Genomic DNA, 24,050 nt, shown 5'->3' on the forward strand with positions numbered 1-24,050 from the left:
CATAATGTATCATTATGGTGTAAGGGGAATTGCTCTGAACTGGTTTAAGTCATATCTAAACCATTGTCCACAAAGTGTTACTATTGATAATATCCACTACTAAGTTTACATCTATAGGTGTTCCTCAGGGTTCAACTCTGGGTCCCCTTCTTTTCCTTATCTACATAAATGATTTAAACACTTGTATTAAATACTCAAAGGTGTACCATTTTGCTGATGACACTAACCTTCTGATCGTAGATAAGTCTTTAAAAAAGTACCTAAATTATGACCTGGCATCACTGGTTCAATGGTTGCGATCAAACAAAATAACTTTGAATGTCAAAAAAACTAAATTAGTTCTATTTAAACCTCAAGGCAAAAAAATTACCAAAAAACTTAGTTTTAGATATAGTGGCCAAAAACTAAATATTGTAGATAAAATAAAATATCTTATTAGATGAAAATCTTTTGTTCATTCAACAAATTAAATCCATATCAAACAAACTAAGTCAAGGAAATGGAATGCTTACCAAAATAAGGCATTTTGTGAACTACGAAACCCTTGTGAATATTTGGCATACTATTTTTAACTCCCATCTACGCTATGGTTGTCAGATATGGGGACAAAGTTCATCCATTTATAAAAAAAACCTTATAAATCTTCAGAATAAATCTTTAAGAATAATTCACTTTCAACCTAACAGTTTTAGTTCTGACATACTATATAATCTTTCTAAAAGTTTAAAGCTTGACGAACTTATCTACTTATCAAACTGTGTTCTTGTATGGGACATTGTCCACAATAATACACCCAGCTGCTTCACTGGCTACTTTAAATTCACAAATGATATTCATAGTTATAAACTTAGGTCTGCATCTTATTATAGTCTCTCTATGCCTTTAAAACACATAAGTAGGGGATAAACACATAAGTAGGGGATAAACACATAAGTAGGGGATAAAGTCAATAAAGTATCAATCAATTCACTGTTGGAACTCTCTTCCTGAAATAATTAATTAACTATCAGTTATGCAATCACCCCCAAGCTTTTCTCTATAACTAAATTTTTTATATACTAAAAGTATAAAACTCATAAATAAAAAATAACAATAACAATATAAAACCAAAAAATAGAAATAAAAATATAAAACTCATAAAATAAAAATATAAAACTCTAAAAAATAAAGCATAAAAATATATAAATGTTCATTTAATCACAACCAAATACTCTCATTTTCATCATCCTGTAAATTTTATATGACTCTAAAATTTGTGGCATTGTTACTAAACCATGTAACATGTAATGAATAAACAATAAACTGTTTTCTATGCAATCGCCCCACTTAATTCTTTATAACCATTTTTTTTTTAAATTCTTTTTATTATACTTTAATGCATATTCAATATTTCTATTTCCTTATAAAATACTATGCCTAAAAAATTCTGGTACATAACAAAACTCTCCTAGGACTTCTCCTTCTTTGACTTTTCTTTCCAAGTCGTTAAACTTCTCTCCATTTTCTTTCCTTCTTTTTACCTGTTATATTTTTTGTTATTGATATTATTATGATTTTTATATTTTTTATTTTGCATTATTATTAATGATTATCACTATTATATATATAGATAAATATATAGTAAAATATATATCTTTATATAGTAAAATATATATACAGATTATACTTTTTATATTACTGTATTTAATATTATTATTACTACTTATTACTATTATTGTTATTATTATTACTTATTATTATCATTATTATTATTATTATGCTATAATTTATACCATCATAGGTCATTACACGTCATCAGTTTATAAGTGTTTGTAAATGTCCCGCACGATTGTATATATATACAGCTATTATTAAAGTGAAAATATATTGATTTAATTTGATTTGGTTTAAAAACTTACTTAAAAATAAAAAGAATTTTGATTTATAAATAAACAAGATTTTTTAAGGTAATGATAAAAGTTATTTTGACTGTAGTTGTAAGAGTTCACAGCAGTATTGTGATCTTGTTTGAAATTTTTTTATTTCAGCTTTCTAACATACTTTCTATAGGACAGATAGATTTTTCAATATGGTAATATTGGCAACAAAACAGTAGTTACCTATAACATAGGTAACTACTGTTTTGTTGTTGTTACTCATAGGCTATATGAGTACAGTTAAAGTATAAAGATTGACTTTTTTGATAGAGAAACTTAACTTCAGCATAAACTTCCTCAAGGCTGCTTTTAGTTTTGATGCTGATCCACAACTTATCATTATAGACTATTGCTATATAATCTCTTAAAATGACAGAGTCAGGTTATAATATATCTTTTTTCATTTTGAGTTTGAGGATTATTGTGCAATTAGTGTTTGTACTTCAACCCTGTTATCCACAAGATCTATAAACTGATGATATGCTACAAGTTTCAGGTAGAGTTTTTACTATCGTATCTTTCTAATTTTTTTTAATAATTCAAATGTTAGTCTCATTTTTTCATGAAAATTAAGTTAACACCTTTTGTTTTCTTAATATTAAATTCATACATGGCTTCAAATGTGAGTATTTGTCAGTATTTTTGTGAGTTTTAGTTTGTTTCAAATTTTCTTGTTACAGTATCTTTTTACAGTACTACTGATCATTTAGCAAAAATTGTATCGATTAAAAACAACTTCTACAATTTTTGTACTGCAAGTACAAAAATTGTAGAAGTTTTTTTAATCAATAGTAAAAAGCAGTAAGAAATATGTTACACTATACCTTCAAATCTAATAGTGTTGGATAATCTGTAGTTTGCTATTGCTGGTAGTTTATTTCTAAATTATCTTTATATTCTTCACAAATCTTATACAAATATTTGGAGAAATTATCACATTCTGTTTCTGCATTCTACTGAAAAACAAGGCGCTCTGCATTCTACTGAAAAAAAAGGCGCTCACTAGCAGTTTGGCATTTTGATGATAAGAACAAATACAAACAATATGTGTACTATTTGCATCTAGCAAAGGTTTAAATGAATAAAAATATATTGTTTATGAGCGTTCTTTCCTATGCATAGATTATCTTTTTTCCAAGCATAGTTCAACAAAAAACACTTATATTATGAATGATGATATTACAAAATTATCATCTTGTTTACCTTGACTTTGTTCCTCTTTTGTTAAATTTTCTCTTCTGGCAATCTTTTGTTTACAAGGTGTGCAGAGTTTATTCTCAGAAGCAATATTCAAATAGTTTAAGTTGTGGCCTGTAACTTTTACTGTAACTACATCAATGTTTTGTAAAATTAAAAGTAAAAACATAAGTGAAATAACTGCAAAATTTAAATATAATAATTGAAGTGTAAAAAGCTTGTCTTTGCATTAGTATAAAACTTTATTTTGTTAATTTTTAGAAAATATAAGTTACAAAATTATATATAATAATAAAATCAAGTTTTACTAATGATTTTCTTTATGTGTGCAATTTACTAATAATTTTCTTTATGCATGCAAATAAAGTTTACAAATGAATGGTATTTTTCAACTAAACTTTTTATAAAATATACAATTGCCAAAATTAAAAAAAAAAACATTAATTTTACAATTGGTCAGTTTTTATATAAAATTTGTTCTACAAAAAACACCCCCTTCCCCCCCCCCCTCCTTCCTCAAAAAAAACACACACACCCCATCCCCCAAAAAAAATGTAATTAAAATGACTAGTATAATCATGTAAAATTTTCTAAAAAAAAGTTCTTTTTTTTTTCATTCTAAAAAATCTTTAAACCAAACTTAATACTTTAATATATAATTAAATTTAATATAATATAGTTTTTTAGAGTTCTATTTGCTAGTTATTTCTTGAGTAAAATAGTTTCAAAGATAGATTACTAATCTTTGATATGTTCTATATGCTTTTTCCAAATAGATTTTTTGTGACAAGTAAAATAAGTAACTAAAAGTATTAATAGCAAAATCAAAACTTTTACATCATGGTTTTTTAAGATATTGGACCCAAAAGTTGGGTTATATGAATCAGTTGTTTTCCTAATTTTTAAAAATAAGGAAATAATCTTAATATTTCAGCGTGTATTTCTAATTTTGCATCAAAAAAACATAAAAAATGTGGTTTTTTCCAGAAAACCAGATAGATAAAAATAGTTTCAGCTTAAACAGCTTTATAAAAACTTAAATCTTTAATTGTTAAGATTAATCTATTATGTCAGAGGTGATGTAATACTAAAATGTGTAATATTTTTATAAATTATGTATGTTAAAATTTTTTTTTTAGTCTTGATACAAAAATGCAAATAGTTTTTATTAGCTTAACTTAACCCCCCGACTAATCTAATGCATAAGAAACATATGGTTTGTAGATATTTAAAATTTATGAATTAAAAAATAGTTATAAAATGCTTATAAATGGATTTAAAAATAGTGAAAAGTTAATTAAGTCACCAAAATTTGTTATAAAATTTTTTCAAAATTTAGTAATTAATTTCGCAGAAAATAAAAAATGTTTGGCTAATGTTACTCAATCTTATGGGGTATATGAATGTACATGTAAGTTAGTAACGCTACTGTAGTAATTATACTAATAAAATGTTTGGATATATTTTATTAATAAGTTTTTTATAATACAGTTGATTGTTTCCCAAACAAATAACATTGCTTTAATCCAAATAAATTCAAAACTGTCTCAAGATTAGTAAATTGATGAATTTATTAAATATTCATTATAAAATATGTTTCTTAGATATATTTCATTGTATCTTTAGATGTCTAAAATTATCGCTGTCTTTGGTGCAACAGGCAACCAAGGAGGTTCAGTGCTTCGTTCGTTAGTAAAAAGAGATTGTTATCATTTGAAAGCAGTAACTAGAAATATTAAGTCACAGAAAGCAAAAGAACTTTCTGGTCTTAAAAATGTCACATTAGCAGAAGCTGATTTAGACAATAAAGAAAGTGTTGATTTTGTTTTGAAAGGTTGCTATGGTGCTTTTCTTGTCACTGATTTTACTTCTCATTTTGTAAAAAACAAAGAGATTGAGCAGGGTGTTAACTTCATCGATAAAGCTATAAAAAACAATGTTAAACATATAGTTTTTAGTGGTTTGGAAAATGTAGAGTCTCAAATCAACGAACCTTGTTTACATTTTGACTACAAAGCAGCCATTGAAGACTATGGCATGAAACAAAAGGATAAAATTCACTTTACTTCAGTTCGAATGCCTATGTTCTACCAAGAAATTGTTGGAAGCGTATTTAATAAGGCATTTGGAAAAAGATTTTTACTAAATATACCAATGGACAAAGAAAAAAAGATTTATCTGATGAATGTTGATGATATTGGTAACTGTGTTGCAAGTGTTTTTGGTGAGCCTGAACAGTACAAATCACAAATCATTGGACTTTGTGGAGATTACATGAAAATCCAAGATTTAGTACTACTATTGAATCAGGAGTTGTCGCCCCTCAAAGTTTATTTTCCAGGAGGTTCGTTTAACAGATTTCTTTTTAAGTATATATTAAAATTTCCTGGTGTTAATGATATTCGAGTAATGTTTGATTATTTTAATCATCAAATCATGAAGCGTGATGCTGATATAACAAAAAAGCTCAATCCAGATGTTGTTAATTTTGCTACTTGGCTCAAAAAGAATCGTACTCAAATTATTTCTAACAAAACTGCGTAATTCTTTATATGTGTGAGTATTCATGTGTATGTGTGTATTTAAGCCCAGCCTGATGTATACGTATGTGTGTATGAATGCATGTATATATGTATGTGTGTATGTATGTATGTGTGTATGTATGTATGTATGTATGTATGTATGTATGTGTGCATATGTCTATGTGTGTATATATATATATATATATATATATATATATATATATATATATATATATATATATATATATATATATATATATATATATATATATATGATATATAAAAAAAAAAATATATATATATATAATATGCTTTATTTTTTTTAATCTATTTTTTTATCTTCTTGATTTTAGAACCATTTTTAATCATTTTCAAAATTGTGGTTATTCTTTATGTAACAGTCAAAATATGTATTTATTTTGCCAAAATATATGCATATTTTGACTGTTCAATGTTCAACTTTTACATGGGAGAGCACAGTAAAAGTTTTGATTTTAAGTGATTCGGCACTGTAATCTCCTATGTAAAAATCGGACATCTGGCGACCCTATGTAACATTAAATTTTTTCGAGTGAACATGTTTATTTATAACAATAAAAAATCAAGTGGTTGGTTTATTTGTTGCACTCACCGTATTTATATATTTATGTTTGTGAAATACAATTTTATATTCATTTTTGACTATTGACACATCTGTATTTAATAACTTATTTTATTAATTTATCTTATAGTGATTATTTTTAAAAATAATTTTTATTCGTTGGTTTTGTACGCTCCTTTTACAATAGTAAAGTTTTTTAAATAACTTTTTTGTTAATTTTTAAAGTAAAAAAAAAAGTTCATTAATATTAATAATATTCTATTATTATAGGTTATAAATATAATCCAAGGGCAGGGCACTAACATTTTAAAGATTTTACTTTATATCCGAATAAGCCCAAACTCCTTGTCATAATTTCAAGCATTCTATAGTTATATCTATGTAAAATATAGAATTCCCGCATTTTAAGAGAGAGGTTTTAAACTTTACATGGTCAGAACTTTCGTGCCCTAAAAGATAATTATTTAAAACTTTAAACTTGTTGATAAATTTAAATTCAGTAATAAATAGTAGATAATTAACTCGTTGAGTTAATTATTTACTATTTATAAATAGTAAATTTTATTAACTCGTAGCCCGCGCAATCTGGCTTGGCGATAAATCTTTAAGATATTTTTGTTCCTAGGCTCTAATTTTTGTGGTTTCTTGGTAAACATTTAGTTGAATAAGATGATCCCTAAGTATACCATTTAAATTTAGATTTATAATTGAAAAAGTAAAGACAGTGCTTAAAAAAGACATTAATTTTCAAGACTCAATAGTTCCTAGAGGAATTTGTGGTGGATGTCGTTCAGCAATGAGGAGAAAAGATGAAGGTAAAAACAGAAAAGTTCCACCTCCATTCAATTTATCCTAAGATGTCTACAAGGGAGCCATCATGCCATTGTCTCATCTGTCAAATGGTTAGCTTAAGTTCAATCAAAAGCATCCATTAGAAATCTGCCAAAAATTTGAAAGTGAGAAAAGTGTCCACAGATGCTCTAAATGCCTTTTAATTCTTGGCAAAGGTATTCCCCATCTTTGCAATGAGTGCACATTCCGAGAAAACAAGAAAATACAGCAAAAGACAGTCAAATAGAGGGATCGCCATATTGGACAATTCAAGTAGGTCAGGCTAAAGGTTGTAAGCCATTGACACCAGACAATTTTAGTTCTCCTTTTAAAATTTCACTTTAAAATACATGTAATGAGCTTTTATTAGGGTTTGGGAAAACCCGGCATTTTTAGACCCGACGAGTCCGAGTCAAGTCTAAGAATATTTATCGGGTTCGGGTCCGGGTCCATTACGTCTTTTTAACTTGCAATTTTAAAAAAGCATGAAATGATTTTTTGTTCTCGCGCCGATTTTCAAAAATGGATTTGGTATGCGTTAAGGTAAATAAAACAACATTTAGCCAGTTCAACGTCTAACGTAAATATATTTTCTATACTTTTATTATAATCTTAAACTACCAAATAAACTTAACATTACCTTTTTAAAAATATCGCATTTTATAAAATGCATGTAAATATACTAGCAAAAATAAACTTAACTTAATTAAAATACTTGCAAGTGTTTAATACAAAACAGAGCAATTATTTTTACTTAAAAAATAAAACTTTAAAAAACTTATGCACTTAATGAATTGTCCGATAATCTAGAACGAATTCTTGTGCAGAAGTTGGATGCTACAGAAAATGTTTGTTCGGAATTTGTTGATGTTGGTTTTATCGTAATCAACGCTTAATACAATTTTTATAAATACACAGTTCTTTTTTTAGTTTTTGAAAATAATAAAAATTCTTTTTTAATATTAGCTAATTTATATCCGCAACTTGGCATAATTGGACATTTCGCACTTTCTAATATTTTATGTCATTCTTCCACCAGTGTTAATGGTACTGTGTTTCCTGTAGTATTTTCTTTATTTTCAGCTGAATGCTTTTGTTCATGTTTGTTTTGCTGTTCTTCATCCACACCAAATAATCTCTTCAGTAAATCTGTTGTAAATAATTGTATTTTCTTTAAAGGCATAGTACCATTTACAAGAGAATCTAATAGCTCTTTTATTTCTTGGTTTTTACGGCTATTTATTCTAGTTTTCATCGTCATTAATAGCTTTCTATTTAAATTACCATTGGATTCTTTTAGTTTTCTTAACATAAAATCAATTGCTAATTGGGCTGTTGCAAGATTAGCATCGTCTCTGCTATGAGCTTCAACAGTTAAATTATTAGGCTTTAGAGCATTTTCCAATTCATTTAATAATTCAATATTAATATCTTTTATTAAATGTACACTTCCAATATATTGCAGAGCTTCTTTAAAGATATAAAATAATTTTAAAAATCTAGATATCTTTTCGATCATTGAGTTCCAACGAGTTCTTACGTCTAACACCAGCTGAAGTTCGTTTCCTAAAACTATTTTGATCTTTTCTTGCAAAATATTTATTTCTCACAGAAGAACTTTTAAAAAATTTGACAATTATACGAACACTTTTTTATATTTTCTTCTACATTGCCTAAATTTGTTAATTCAACTTGTCCGTACTTTTCGACGTCACCGTCGCTCTCGTCAGAATAATAATTTTCATCTTGATCATCATTAATATTATCTTGACCATTGTCATTTCTATCTCCATCAACGTCATCTTCATCTTGCAAGACGGTAATACTTTTCTTTTTTATAAAGTACATCACAAAAAGCTAAGTGTATAATGTGATTCAAACACAAATTATAGAGACTAGGAGATTCTTGCCAAATATTATCATTACACTTGCACCGTCGCTGGTTGAACCAGCTATATGCTTTTTAAAATTAATATTATTAATATTTAAATAACGTTTTAATGTACTAACACTGATTTTCAAATCATGGTAGCAACTTAACAGTAAAACAACTTTTTTGTATTGCATTCATTTGTGAGAGTAATGCTTAATCAATTCTTCAGGGTAGTTGTTTTGAATTGATGTTTCTTTCTCTGATCGTCTCCTTCGTTCACCGCACTGAGGACAAAAAAACTCAGTATTGAATAAATGTTATCTTCCTCAACAAAACAAAGTTAACATCAGCATTTTGTTTTTCAAAATGTTATATAAAAGTTTTATCTTTAAAATATGTATTTCTAGATTTAAAATTTTTTTCTTGGTTTAAAATTTTTTTTTGGATTCAAAAGGTATTTCTGGATTTAAAATATATTTCGCAATTTAAAAGACGTTTTTCGATTGAAAAAATGTTTCTGGATTTAAAACATATTTTTTAAAATTCAAAAAGTATTTTGTAATTTAAGATTATTTTGGGATTTTAAATATATTTTGCAATTAAAATGGATTAATATTTTGCGATTGAAAATATCTTTCGTGATTTAAAAAATATTTCTCAATTGAAAACATATTTTGCGATTTAAATTATATAGTTCCGATTTGAAAGATATTTCTTTGATGAGCTTTCTTGGCTTTAATACGTTTATTATCTCGTCACTACGATGTGAACTTATAAGTTCACATCTTAGTGACGAGATTTTATCTCTTGTTAATTTAAAGAAATAAAAGAAAATAGTGTACGTGTTAAACTAAATGTCGGCGAGTTTTTTGAAATTTATGAAAATTATTAAAGTATACAAATTTTAAAATTTCGATATCTCATTAACCGCAGAACATTTTTGATTGACATTTTGCATGCAATATTTTTTTATTTCAAAACTTTCTATTGTCATATTTTAAAATAAAATAAATATAGCAGAACTATATTTATAGAATTAATGACTCAAAGTAAACCATAAGAATAAACATCTACAGTGCAAGTGAAAATTAGCATAATTATTAGTTAAAGCCACGAATTTATTCTCCTGTGTACACCATTAGATATAATTATCAATATCAAATTGCATAGTTTTCTGCTGATTAATTGCCTTAAAGAGAAACACATGCTTAGCAGCTTTTTAGCAGTGTTTCGAAGTTAAAGAGTTGAGAGAGGGTTGTAACCAATATAAGAAGTAGTTTCCTCGAACCACTCAGCCAAAATTTTTTTTTTTTTTTTTTTTTGTAGTTATTTAGGTGCTCCCAGAAGCACGCTTTAAAAGCAAGAGACCTAGGATTTGAAGCAAGCTCCGAGCATATTTCGCACCATCGGTAAGGAAGGAGGTTTGGACTTCCTTGTTCCATACTTTTCTGATGTACTCTATGGAAAAGTAGTTTGGTCTTCTTGGAACACCTAAAGCAAAAAACAAAAAAACAGAAGAAAAAAAATTTTAATTAAACTTATAAAAGTTCTTAAGAAATTTCTTTTTTAATTAAATATGTTTTTAAAATCCAAGTTCGGCTTTCAGTTAAATTCGGTTTAGAAGTCTAAATTCGTCTTTCAGTTAAATTCGGGCAACGTATACGGCTTAAATTCGTCTTTCAGTTAAATTTTCATTAAAATTCAAGTCTTAAAAAGTTGACTTCACCGGTCCTTAGCTGGTGTGTACACCAAATTAACTGTTGGGAAATGGAGTTTTAAATTTTTTTTTTTTAATATTATGAATTAGATAGTACTAATTACAAAAAATCATTTATAAAGTTTTCATTATATCACTTTCTGCATATTTTTCGTGATAACATCTAATTAAGTGTACTTTCATTTTTGCCACCAGACCCTGCAGTTCTTTTTTGCATATCCTACAAGATGTTTTACATCCTTTATCACCTTTTGTTTCAAACTTTTCAAATTTGAAAACTGATTTTTGTTTATTATCTTTTAAATTTTTTTTTCAGTAAAAATAAAAGTAAAATATAGTAAGTAAAACATAGCAAGAGTTTTGAATAATTTTACAGTAACATCTTTAGATTGGACAAACAGGAGAAATTTTTTAAAATATTAAAAAAAAAACTTAATAACAGTAAAAAACTTAATACAATACAAAATTAATATACTTTTAGTTATATACTTAATATATTATATATAATTAGGGGTAGATGAGGCTCCTTAGCCGCGGTGAATGTTTCCACAGCAAAAGGAGCCTCAAGGTGAAAATCTCACCATGGTTAGGAAAATAATGATATAAAATCCCCACTATAATGTTGTGTGGTTATGTGGTAACTATTACATTTTTAAAAATTGTTATGATTTCTCTGTGTTCATTCTAAAATTACATTTAATGTTTAAAACTTTGTAGATTACTCATTTAAACCAACTTCATGGGCTGTCACCTTTGCATCTAGTGTGTTAATGTATGAACAAGTTAATGCAGAAACAAGTGCAAATATAAGAAGATGGAAAACAAAGAAAACAAATTATTTAATCAGATGTTATCACATATGGTGAGTACAGGTCTTTTTCTAATCACGCGCATCAGTTATTAACTTTATATATAGATATATATTTATCTATAGACAGATATTAGATATAGATATATATAGATAAACAATATTTTTTTAGACTTGTATTTTTTATTTTGTACTTCTTTTTTTTATTTATCTGTCGACTTTTTTGTTGTCTTTTTTTATTAAATCCTTATTTATTTTTTAGCAATAAGAGTATAAAATTAGAAGGCAAATGACTTTTTTTATTTTTCTACATTGTATGTAGTATTGTTTTCTTAAAATTATTTAATGATTTTGATAAAAGAAAACAACTAGAAAATCTTGTTGCCAAAATGGTTGGTAACTTACCAAGTAAGATTTGTTTTAAAAGTTTGTGATTTAAGATGATTATTAAATAATCATATTATTATTTAAGATTTTATTCATTTCTTTTCAGCTAAATCTGATTCATTAGATAAAGTTTGATGCGTACGCTTATAGGAGAAAATATCGACTGGTTCGTTGGATTATGTTTGAAGCGTGCTTTTATGGGAGAATATATCGACTGATTCGTTAGATTAAGTTTGAAGTGCGTTCTTTGTGGATCGAAGCGTGGTCTTTGTAAGTTGTAGATCTATGACTTTGTACTTATTACTTATTGGATATAAGGAGGATATTTTAACAAAAATGCAGCTTTTATTACAAATTCAAAATGTTTATGTCAAGAACTTATATACTGACTAATAAAACCATGTAATTTAATACGTATTAAATATTTCCTCGACAATGAGTTTTTTTTCTTTACACGAATCCAAATACTTCGTTTTTATAAAGCATAATTATTACCTAAATATTACGTGCCAAAATTAATGTAAAAAGCACGTCTTTTAGACAGTTCATGGGGAGTTACCTAAATATCAATATCAAAAAGTTACCTAAATATCACGTGCCAAAAGTAACGTGAAAAACACGTCCATAAATCACGTGAATTGGTCATTTCATGGGGACCAAAAAGTCACCTAAATGTCTCGTGCCAAAATAACGTGAAATTCACGTTTTTGTCACGTCGCTGTGCCTACTGGGTAGGTAGCATACTTAAGATAGTTTTACAACTCATTTTTAAATATATTAAATATGAGTTGTAGAGATATGATATTTCACTTGAAATACTCACAAGTAATTTATTTTCATAATAATAACTACATAAAATCGACAAATTCGCAACTTGTGCATGACTTTAGTGTGTGACGATACATGAACTGCATTCAAACGATTGCTGCGACTCTATGATACACATTGCAATCTTGTAACTTTCTGAAAATCTCTACTAATATCTATAGTATTTTTAAAATAGTTAAAACTTATATTATCCGAAAAACTAAAGTTTATTTATCTAGTAACTAAAATTTGGGTTTTTGTGTTCCGAGCGTGGTTCCGCTTTAAACCTTATTTACTTTGATAACATTATTAATGCATACATTCTTTGTTTAAAAAATATTTATATAGATTAGAACTAAATGAAAGTAAATTGGAAATCGCTAGTTTTATTTTTATGAAAATTATACACAAAATATTTGCGAGTTTCTGTGCGTGACTTTTCGGAAATGCCCAAAAAGAAAGTTTCAATGGATTAAATGATTTGATGTAAAATTACCCAAAATAAAGATACACATTTTTGCTTTAATTTTTTTTTTTTTTTTGATTGAAAGTAATTTTTTTTATGTTAAAAAAAAATATAAAATAATTAATAATTGTAAATACGTCTTTGCTATGGACTTTTTTAAAACGAATTTAATAATATCTGTAATGTTTAGTAATTTGTTCTAATGTTAACAAAATGAAAGAACCTAATCTGACATGTAACCCTAGTGGAACAAAAAGTTCTTTGAATTCTTTTAATTTACTAAATGAGTCATTTTTGTCAAGTGGTCAAAGGTCCATCATGAACCATTTTTAATGGTTGGTTTATGTTATTAAGAAAAGCCTATGGAACGATTATTTGAAATTTTTAATTTTTCCCAAAATAAAAAATTTAGCAGCAAAATTAAAATTTTGAACTTTCTAGTTTTTTATATTTTATACAACTCAAGACTAACCTTAGTAAAACGTTGACATTTTTTATAATCAACTATTTATATATGCAAACGTTGTTTGCAAATATAAATAGTTGATTTTTGGTTAGTCATTATAAAAAAATCAGCAATTTAGGAAGTGAAAAGACATAATCTTTTTTAGTTTCTATAAACGGTAGGCTTCCTAACTTTCATAAATTTTCTGTTAAAATACAAATCAGTGCGAAATTATGGACTGTTAGAAATGGCTCCGGCCTAAACTTAAAAAATTGTGCCTTCATTTTAAGCCATCGGAAACCTAAAATCAACTCTGATTTTAATATCAGACTTTATTACAGTGATTTCAGGAAGAGAAAAAAGTGGATACTCATGGGAATTTATCATATTATTTATTTATTATAGTGGGTACTCGAAATTAGAATGTCGGAACAATAAAATTTGCACCAAATTTATTAAAAATAATAAAAATACAGTAATCGGTGAAATTTAGTTTGTATTATATTTTTTAGTACAAGATATCCATATATTTTGTATAAAAGTATTTTATTATCAGTACTAGAAATAAGTTTTAAATTAGGCTTAAATCAAACCCAGTTTTAAAATAGGCGTAGTCTCAAGACCTCCGCCCTGTCGCTTTATAGAAACTAAAAAAGCATGTCTTTTCACTTCTTAAATTGCTGATTTTGTATATTGACCCATCAAAAACCAACTATTTATAAATACAAATGCATTTTTAAGATATTTTTAGGTAACCATTATGGATAAAATGTGGCAGTAAAAAAATTCTATGTCAATATTTTACTAAAGAAAGTCTAGAGTTGTGTACAATAAAAAAAAATTAAAATGTTAAGTGAAATTTTTTTTTTTATAAATATAGAGCTTCAAAGTATGAACAAAATATGTTTTCGTTCATAAAGTTTTTTTATTTTTAGAAAAATTAGAAAAATCAGACAAATGTACCGTAGTTAATGATCCACAAAAGGATTTATCCTGAAATTAACAGGAATTGCCTTTACTATTAAATAAACCAACCTACCAAGTTTCATCAAAATCTGAGGTGGTCCGCAATATTCGCATAGTTTATATAGCTATGAATAAATGAGTAGTAGGGTAGAGCAGGGCATATCGGGACAGTGGGGTAATAATTTCGGTAAAATGACTTTGGTGGAGCATATCGGGACAACAAGCTATTTATATAATTGAATATATTACTACCATTTGGTGATACTGTTTACAGTTTAATGATTTCGTTTTTAGTTTAAAATATTATTTTTCTTATATAGAAAAGCAATATTAGTAATAAATTCTTATTTTTATAACTTCGATTATTAATAGTGTTTAATGTGAACAAAGAAGGTACGAAATGATTTAAAAAAGATCATCCAAAATGGGATAAATGCAGTGAAAAGGAACTTAAAACCTTATTAAATTTAAATTTACTCAATACTGGCATATTGCTGATAAGTCAGCTCACCAAAAATGTTGCCAAATAGTTTGAGGATATTTTTTGTGTGATTTATGTCCATAAAATCCATCCATAAAATTTTCATGTTTAATTTCAAATTCATTAGTTGTAACCAATTTAACAATAATATAGGGTAGAGTAGAGCGGAGGTTTTTTATAATAGAACACAAAAAGAAACTTTTTTATTTTAGCTGTTATTTCTTTTATGTGGTGTATAGGTGTAGGGATATGTAGTTTCTATAGGTATGTTACATTTTTGAGAGTTTAATGTTTGAACATATTTAGACAATAGATAGCTTTCATTTTTCATTCTTTTTCTAAGCTTTACATGAAAGGATAACTGCTGATTTTTAACTGTCCCATTTTTCCCTACTTACTTGCAAAATATAAAAGTTTTGCTTGTCCAGAGTTTCGTTATTATGGTTGTCGTAACTTATTCAAAAAAAAAAAAAAAATTATTTTTTTATTTTCTTATATCAATAAATTTTAGGAAATTTATAAACAACAGTGTTAACGATGATTAGTTTATCCGCTACTAGCATTTGTTTCTTAAGTGTCCCTATATGCCCTACCTATATGCCCCGCTCTACCCTATAGTTGTTTTAAATGAGTAATATTGTTGTTTAAATGATTTCTAACCTTAATATAGCCTTAATATATTTTGTTTAAATAATATATAGCTTTATATAAGATTCCAATATTTTTGCAACTTTAATCAATATGAGTTTTACATGACATATTTTCATCAAGACAAATATCAAGGAACTTAATAAAGGAAGCTTCTTTAATTTCTACTCTATCGATAAAAAGTTTAGGCAAATCTTTTGGCAAAGATGTTTTTATGTTGAGGAGCTAAAAAGAAACTATTTTGTTTTGTCAATGTTTAAGGTTAATTTATTGCATTTGATTTAAGTAGAAGTTGGTGTAAGTTCCTTATTCAAATTGAAAAAAAGTTTGTTTATTTCTTGTCTGATAAAAAAAGATTGGTATCGTCAGCAAACATGATATTCATAAAATCAAAAGTTTCATTTAATTCATTAATATATACTAAGAAAAGGAGTGAACCAAGGAGAGATCATGAAATATATAGTATATTCGTTATAATATAGCTAATTAACATGCTTTTATGTGTGCCGCGTGACCATCCAAGATCAAAAGCACTTTGATGTGTTTTGTCGTTCCTATATGAGTAATAAAATTTCTAAACCGGTTTAGAAAGTGCTCTGATTGTATTCAGTCATTTGGGTGACATTCAGCTCAAGCACCAGGAGATGCCCTATCCATTAACTCTTCCTTCATTCGTTGGGGTGGGAAGATCAGCATCGGCGGCACATAAATAATAGCAGTTACAAGCTGTCCTTGCTCGGCAGAGATGATTGCACCTACTGACTTTTACCTTTGGTGGATATGGTTTTAGAAAAGGATTTTAACATAATAGTCATGCCTGTTTCATCACAGTTCCAAACTTTATTTACTTTTATTTCTTTGCTGTCAACGACATTTTCCAGAAGGTTAAAAAACGAATCAACAACAATTCTATTAAAGCCTGTCGCTCTTTCTGCGGTTAGTAGCTTTAGGTTTTCTAAGTGAAATACGGTTAGAGTAACGTTTCAAGAAGCCCCTGTACCAATCGTACCCAGCTGCACCATGTTCATGGTCGAAAAGATGTGGCTTTTTATTTCTTTCAACCAGTTGGTAAGCCATTTGGCGAAGCTCCATCAAAGTCAGTACAAATAGCATTCCCAGCATTTACTGAACGTATTCAACAAGCTCATCTTCCTCACCAGCTGTAAACACTATTTTATATGCTTCTAGTGCTGAAATGAAACAAAACTTATACTTTAAAATTGTGTCTAAGATTTTCAAATTAGTAGGAAAAAGTAAAAAAAAAACAACCCTTTCAGATTAGATCCATAGGGTAAGTGAAGTATGGTTCACCAATTTCTGTGACCACGGCATACGAGGGGCCGTGGTCACAGAAATTGCTTCCCAAACTTGCATCAGGTACTCATCAGAGCTGGGTGGACTCTCTCCTCTGTACCGAGTAAAAAATAGTAATGCTTTCACCGAGATTCGAACTATGGACCCTTTGTTCAGATTCTGTGTGCCATCATGGCCGATTAGGACATTTGTAGGCCTGGGGCTGTAAGTATAGGAGGGCTTAATGTGGCGGTAAGATAAAAATGCCGAGCGTTAGCGAGGCTAAACCCGGGGGTCAGTGGGCCGGAGGCCCCCAGCCGGGGGGGGGGGTTTGTGGCCCCCAGACCCCCTAAGTAGGAGGGTCAGGGGGGCAGCTGCCCCCCAGAATTTTTTTTTTCAGTCTTGCTAATAAAAGGACACAATCTAGGTATGTTTTAGAGCATTTTTTTATAATTTTTTACCAACTGGTTAGGTACAGCTACACCCCTTTGGCCCAGACACCCATATATATGTAAACTGACAAAAGGTCTTGAATCATGACTTAAGAAAGCAACTGCTGAGCTGTAGGTATATTTACTATTGAGACAGTGGAGTACGTGTATCAAATTGATAATGTGTTCACCTCCAATAAAGGAAGAAAATACCAATAATATTGGTATTTAAATGAAAAAATTAAAAAAATAAAAATAAACAATATTTCAAATACACAAAAATTCATTCTTTAACTCAATCTTTATTACTGTGCACTGACAAATTCTTAAGGTATTGTATTGTTGTTTTATCATGTAAATATTTTTTCATATGTTTTCCAGGATATAGATCATTGGGCGGTGACAATTTGGCAAAGATCAAACAGAGAAGTGAAGTACATGTATGCCCTTAGTACAGTCTAACATTACAAAAGCACCAATAAATAAAATTTTTTTGATGTTTTAATGTTTGAGAACATTCAAGTTTATTTATGTTTCCATCTATGTCCGTACAACTATTAGTTTTTTAAATACACGCTAAAAAATTAACTTCGTGACATATAAATTTTCTAATCAAATAGGTTTTATAAGAGAGTGCTTTAAAATCATTCACTAATATAATTGTTTTTCCTTTAAAAGGTTTTTACATCAACGAATGTTTTAAAAGCATTCTCTTATAAAACCTATTTAATTAAAAAATTTATGTCACGAAGTTAATTTTTTTAGCGTGTTTTTTAAAAACTGATAGTTGTGCGGACATAGATGGAAACATAAATAATTTGAATGTTCTCAAAACATCTTTATGCGAAAAGATAATTTAAAAAATATTTGCGAATACCAAAATTTCGCCAAATATACGAAGATAGAGATATAGTATATCTCTATTCATTTATTTATTCACAACGCCTCCGCAGCTCCCAATAAATTGATTTAAAAAAACTGAGAAACATAGGAATATTTATCTGGTTCCCTAAAAAAAAAAAAAAAAAAAGTCACGGGCCTCAGGGCCTATTTTTTTATAAGGGCCTGGGGCTGCAGCCCCATCCGCCCCCGCCTTAATACGGCCATGTGTGCCATACCACACAGTCTCTGTGTTCCCCAGTAGAATAAGGTATACACGATAGACTGTTTGAATAAATTGATTAAAATATAATAATTTCACATTTATGTATATAATTCAAAATCTTTGTTAATCATTAAAAACTTATGCAGTCGTGATCACCTAGAGAGCTCCATCCCACCACTGGACATTAATTATGAACCCCCAAAACCTCTTTCCGAATTAAAAAAATATATTCTGTAGACTTATTTATCAAATGTGCTAGTATCAATAGGCCTATTAAAAATTTTACATAAAAAAGATAAATAAACTTTTTTACTAGCTTCCTCGATATCCATATTTTTTTTACTTGCCTACCCTGCGCTCTAATGTAGTCGTGGGCGCCCTATGTAGCTCGGCAGCTTTTTTGAACCCATGCACTCCATTGACCACTGTCATTACCGCTTGAAGCATGGCAAGTTCATCCCAAAAACTTTTATTTGTTTTTCGTACATAAGACGTAAACCAGAAAAAATCTGCGCGTGTTCTGATGTGGTGTTTACAGTAACCGTGCATCATTTTAAATAGCTAATTGTTTTAAAATGTCACTGTATTAGTGTTATTCAAAATTTAAACAAAAATTATGTTATCAAAACAAGTAGTTTTAATTGAAATGTTATCGAATCAAGATAAGAAGCGAGAAAAAGTTTTGCATTTTCTCGTTGAAAACCCTGGTGTATCAAACAAAACAATTTCTTTTTTGCTTTGAGAGCAGTGCAAAGCGTTGTAAAATGATTTAAGAACACTGGTACAATAAAAATGAATTCAGGAAGTGGAAAAAAATATTTTTTTAGACGAGATCTTGGTAAAAGTGACAGATGGCTAAGACAGAAAACCGGAGATTTCTGTTCGAACTTTAACGAATAAATCTAAGACAAGTGCTTTCACTATACGAAGAGTGAAGAGAAATTGTGGCTATAAATCTTATAAAAAGAAAATGTCGCTATTCGTTGTTCAATGCTGTTCTATAAAAAATTATGTGCCAAAAAATCTTGTTTGATTATTGACGATGAAACTTATTGTGCTACATATTTCCGATCTCTTCAAGGACACCAACATTATTCAGCAATTAATCGCAAAAAACTGAATTCCAAATATAAATGCATTAGAATGCAAAAATGCGCTAAAAAATTCTTAGTTTGGCAAGCAATTTGTGAATGTGGTGAAAAAAGCTCTTGTTTTGTGATTACGGGAACAACTAACACCAAAATATACATAAAAGAATGCCTCAAGAAACATCTTTTGGCGTTTTTAAGAACACACGCGGGTAACCCTTTATTTTGGCCCAATTTAGCATCATGTCACTACTCGGGACAACTTTAAACTGCCTTAGAGAAAATATAAAGTAGATTTCGTTGAAAACACTACAACCCACCAAATTGTCCCGAGCTACGTCCCAGTCGGCATATCTAGTATTGTAAATACTCGGAGTATTGATCACGTATAACATACCGCCATTGATACCAGAAAAATGCGCATTTACTTTTAAGTTTTGAATTCGAGTTCAATACCACTTATTTATCAAAAATACGTATTATAATATTTGATCAAAATCGGATATGATATCGAACCCGATTTTGATCAAATATTAACAAATATGAAATCTTTGCTTTTAAAGCGCATGCTTAAACTAATATAGCGAAAATAAAATTTAAATTAAAAAGGTTTCTCTTGAGCAATTTAGTAAATTATCTCCAGTACAGTTGCAGTACTTTTTTGCACTAAAAGAGTTACTAAAACTTTTTCATAAATATATTTATTACTACATTTAAATTTATTAATTTAGTTTTATGAAGTCCTAAATTAATATAATTCAAATATACCTTAAATCCTATCATTTCATACCTTGCTTATTTTATTCCGTTGATTACTATTTTATTGACATTTCTGTTATGCTATTACCTTTTTTTGTTCTGTTTTAGAAAATTTAGAAAAATAAGTTAAAATTTTGAGATAACACTGATACTTTAATTGTTGCTAAACGTTAAATTTTGTTGTTAGAATTGCAGTTCTTTTATCTGTTTTTTGTTCTTTATTCAATAAGTATTTGATTTAAATTAAATATGATTATAATTTGATATTTTATTACGAGATATACGTCTTTATATATAAATATATATGAACCTTTTTAGATTTTTTTATGTTATTTTTAAATTTTTTGTTCATGCAACTCAAGTTATATATGTTTAGAGTTTGCACATGTGTTTATATTATGTTCAAAATTAAAAAGTTTTTGATAAATATATGTATGTGGTAATATGTGTTATATAATTGTTTTATAAATGTATTTTTAAAATAGTATAAAATGTATCTATTGTGTATATAAATAATATAAGAAGTGTTTATATATGTTATATAAATTTAAATAAATATATTGTGTTTTATAGTTAGTATATATGTTTATATTATGTTGTTTCCATGACATAGAAACAACATAATATAAACATATATACTAACTATAAAACACAATATATTTATTTAAATTTGTACAATATATATAAACACTTCTTATAATATTTATGGACCATGTTTTCGAAGTGTGTGACTTGGCAAACGTGTTGAGCAAGATTTTGCATAAAGTTGTTATTTATGTTACTAATGTTGTTACATTTGGCTTACCTTTATGTTGGTGTCTATTGTTAAAAATTATAAGTGGTTTTATTATTGAAAGTCACTGCTTTTAATCATTCACTAAAAGCCACTCAAGAAAATCATTTTGCCACATATACATTTTGTTTATATCTTAATTTGAATTTTTAGAACCATGGCGTACCAACATGAATTGTTTTCTAAAAGCTAACATGAAATAACAATACTTAACAACTACTACTCTCTTATCATGACATCTTATCTCTATCTGATATATTGATTTGTGATTCATATATGATGTTTTTCTTTGTATTTACTTATCCATTACATTTTTTTATTTCAGATTTATCATATGATGGATTTATGCAATATAAAAGAACGAATATATGTAAATTTTTATGAATTTTTCAAAAACATCTGCTAATAATTAGTCCAGTCAACGTTCAAACTTCAATTTTGCATTTGTCATCTTTAAGTAGTTTCTAGGCTTTTCTAAATGTGTTTCTTATTAACATGGTTTTACAAGCAAGGTATGCAAGCAAATTTGAGCTGAAAATTTTTTTTTAGCATTTAAGGAGAATTGGAGTTACACTTTTTTAAATTTAATTTATTTAAATATAGTACTTTTAACAAATAAATGTTTGTTTGTTCTTTGTTTTTTTACTTATTTGTTTTCAGATTCTTATGAACATGGCAACTTATCTAAGTAAGTTTTTTTTTTCTTTTTAGTGCAATTGGAAAGAGCTGAAAGTTATTTTTTAGAGCAATTGAAAAGAACTGAAGTGTTTTTTAGTTACTTCACACAGTATAACTGATACTGATTTGAGGAAGTTTACTATTTTGTTTTATTTTATATTGGATTTATTTGATATTTGATATATGTTATATTAGATATATATTTTATGTATTTAACATTGAAAACTGACTGTAATTTGTTGACACAAAAGTTTATAAACATAAATCTGCCTATATTTCAGTATATTTTATATTTCTCTGTATCTTTATAAATATTCTTTCTTAGAAAAAATAACAGATTAGAAAAAATAAATAAATTCCTTTTGAAAGTAGTTGAAAAAAATGATGATGTATTTCCATATTTCATTGTGTAAAGTGTAATACCACTTTTTAAAGGTATGTGAATAGATATATAGGGGAACATGGGAAAAGATGATGACTGTTTCGAAAAACCCCTGTATCTTAGTCTGTCCCAAAAAATAAAACTTACCTTTAGCTGGTGATGTAGCGATGTAATAAATCAAGTCAAACGAGGATAAAAAGTTTTTTTCTCAATGTCAGAAAAACTTTTTTAATACTTAGCTTTCTTCACAAAAATAATGTTTAAAAAGAAACCATTGATAAATCTAGTAAAATTAATCTACTTCCCTTTCAGCTAAAGTCAACTGTTATATTTAGTTTTGCTAAAGAGATAACTGTAGGTCGTCATCTTGCCCCATTCGTCATTTTACCCCATGTTCCCCTAAATTAATTATTTAAATATATATATATATATATATATATATATATATATATATATATATATATATATATATATATATATATATTTAAATAATTAATTTAGAGTAAAATATACTGATTGACATTGCTTCATTTTTTTATACAAGATTGTGCATTTATTATTTTTATGCATTAAGGTAAAAATAATTTTGTGCATTGTAGTTTAGATTCTTTTTTAATTAAAAATAATTGATGTAAAAAAATGTTGTTTAATATTTTTGATAAACGACTAATGTATGTAAACATATAAAAAGATATGGATTTCAATAAATCTTAAGTTTAAATAAAGTCTTTGATTAGAAAAGATCAAAGTTTGTAAGATTCTTTTACGTTCATTTATTCAGTTGCAGCAATAGTAAGATTACTGATAATATGTTTAATGAAAATAGTTAAATTGAAATAGGTAGTGTTAGGCTCGACAAAGTTATTAATGGAAATGCTTATAGGCAACTTGAAAATAGTAGTCAAATGAAAAAAATAGATCATTTCTAAGAAATATTTTACGATTTGCTTGCTATTTTATGGTATAATTGTTTAAATTGTTTAACTATAGTTGTCCCTCGATTGTTCAAATATTGTAAAAAATAAAATCTTTTCAGTCCAAGTATTTAAGTTAATAAAATATTTTATTAAGTTATGGTGTTATTTGCCAGTGTTACTACATTGTGTTGTCTAGCCTTTTTATAATCTTTTTTAATTATTCTGTAGTCACGGAATATATATTTTCTGTTATTATTATCCTAATTCTACTAACAATAAGATGCAAATAGTACTTTTTTACTATTTAAATTAAAAATTGTAATTTTTTTAATTTCATTTTTTAGGTATTTGCAGGCTTTACTTGACTTTCCGTTTCTGGTACCTGTGTTGTGACAGATTTTAAAAAGAATTCAACTGATGTTAATGCGGTCTTCGTCGTTAACTATAAGCAATGACGTTGCTGATAGGGAGTCAAAGTTAAAATATTTATAGATAAATTTGTATTTAATTTTTTAGATAATATATCAAGTTATTAATGTGTTTTTATTGTTATTAATGTTTTAATAACTCATAACCCGTATTACGGAATGCTTACTGCTAGTCATTATCATTATGTTATGAATTCATATTAGTTAATAAAATTGTATTAAATATTCTCTGGTTATCGTGTTTTATACGTGTTTAAATGCGAGTTTGATACTCAGTAGGCGTCGTATTGTATACCTGTCTTTATACGCATCTGATGTCTATTTTTAATGCGCGTTTGACACGATAAAATGCCTAACAAATATTCGTAAATAATGCGTATTCTGGAAAGTTTTAAATGCGCATGTAATACCAGGAAAATATGGTATTGATTATTCTCTGGTTATCGTGTTTTATACGTGTTTACAAGAGTTTCAAATGCGAGTTTGATACTCAGAAGGCATCGTATTGTAT

At 27.6% G+C, this 24,050-nt stretch overlaps 1 protein-coding gene and 2 long non-coding RNA genes across 4 annotated transcripts; all 3 read left to right on the plus strand.

Moving 5' to 3' along the window:
• Window positions 1-4,488: 4,488 nt before the first annotated feature.
• On the plus strand, window positions 4,489-6,309 carry LOC136080562 (nmrA-like family domain-containing protein 1). Its single transcript, XM_065797379.1, has 2 exons — window positions 4,489-4,524; window positions 4,740-6,309. The coding sequence occupies exons 1-2, from the start codon at window positions 4,489-4,491 to the stop codon at window positions 5,655-5,657; spliced, it is 954 nt and encodes a 317-aa protein (XP_065653451.1). The 3' UTR covers window positions 5,658-6,309.
• Window positions 6,310-11,134: 4,825 nt separating this feature from the next.
• On the plus strand, window positions 11,135-12,288 carry LOC136079967 (uncharacterized). Its single transcript, XR_010638344.1, has 2 exons — window positions 11,135-11,873; window positions 11,959-12,288. It is a non-coding gene; the product is annotated as an uncharacterized LOC136079967 (long non-coding RNA).
• An 8,677-nt stretch (window positions 12,289-20,965) lies between these two features.
• LOC136080563 (uncharacterized) lies at window positions 20,966-23,651 on the plus strand. 2 transcript variants are annotated; one of them, XR_010638532.1, is made up of 3 exons: window positions 20,966-21,646; window positions 21,846-22,768; window positions 23,456-23,651. It is a non-coding gene; the product is annotated as an uncharacterized LOC136080563 (long non-coding RNA). The 2 variants fall into 2 exon arrangements; XR_010638531.1 differs by having other exon boundaries at window positions 21,846-22,247.
• Window positions 23,652-24,050: the final 399 nt, after the last annotated feature.

This window comes from Hydra vulgaris, chromosome 05 (genome assembly GCF_038396675.1).
Source record: "Hydra vulgaris chromosome 05, alternate assembly HydraT2T_AEP".
NCBI lineage: Eukaryota > Metazoa > Cnidaria > Hydrozoa > Anthoathecata > Hydridae > Hydra > Hydra vulgaris.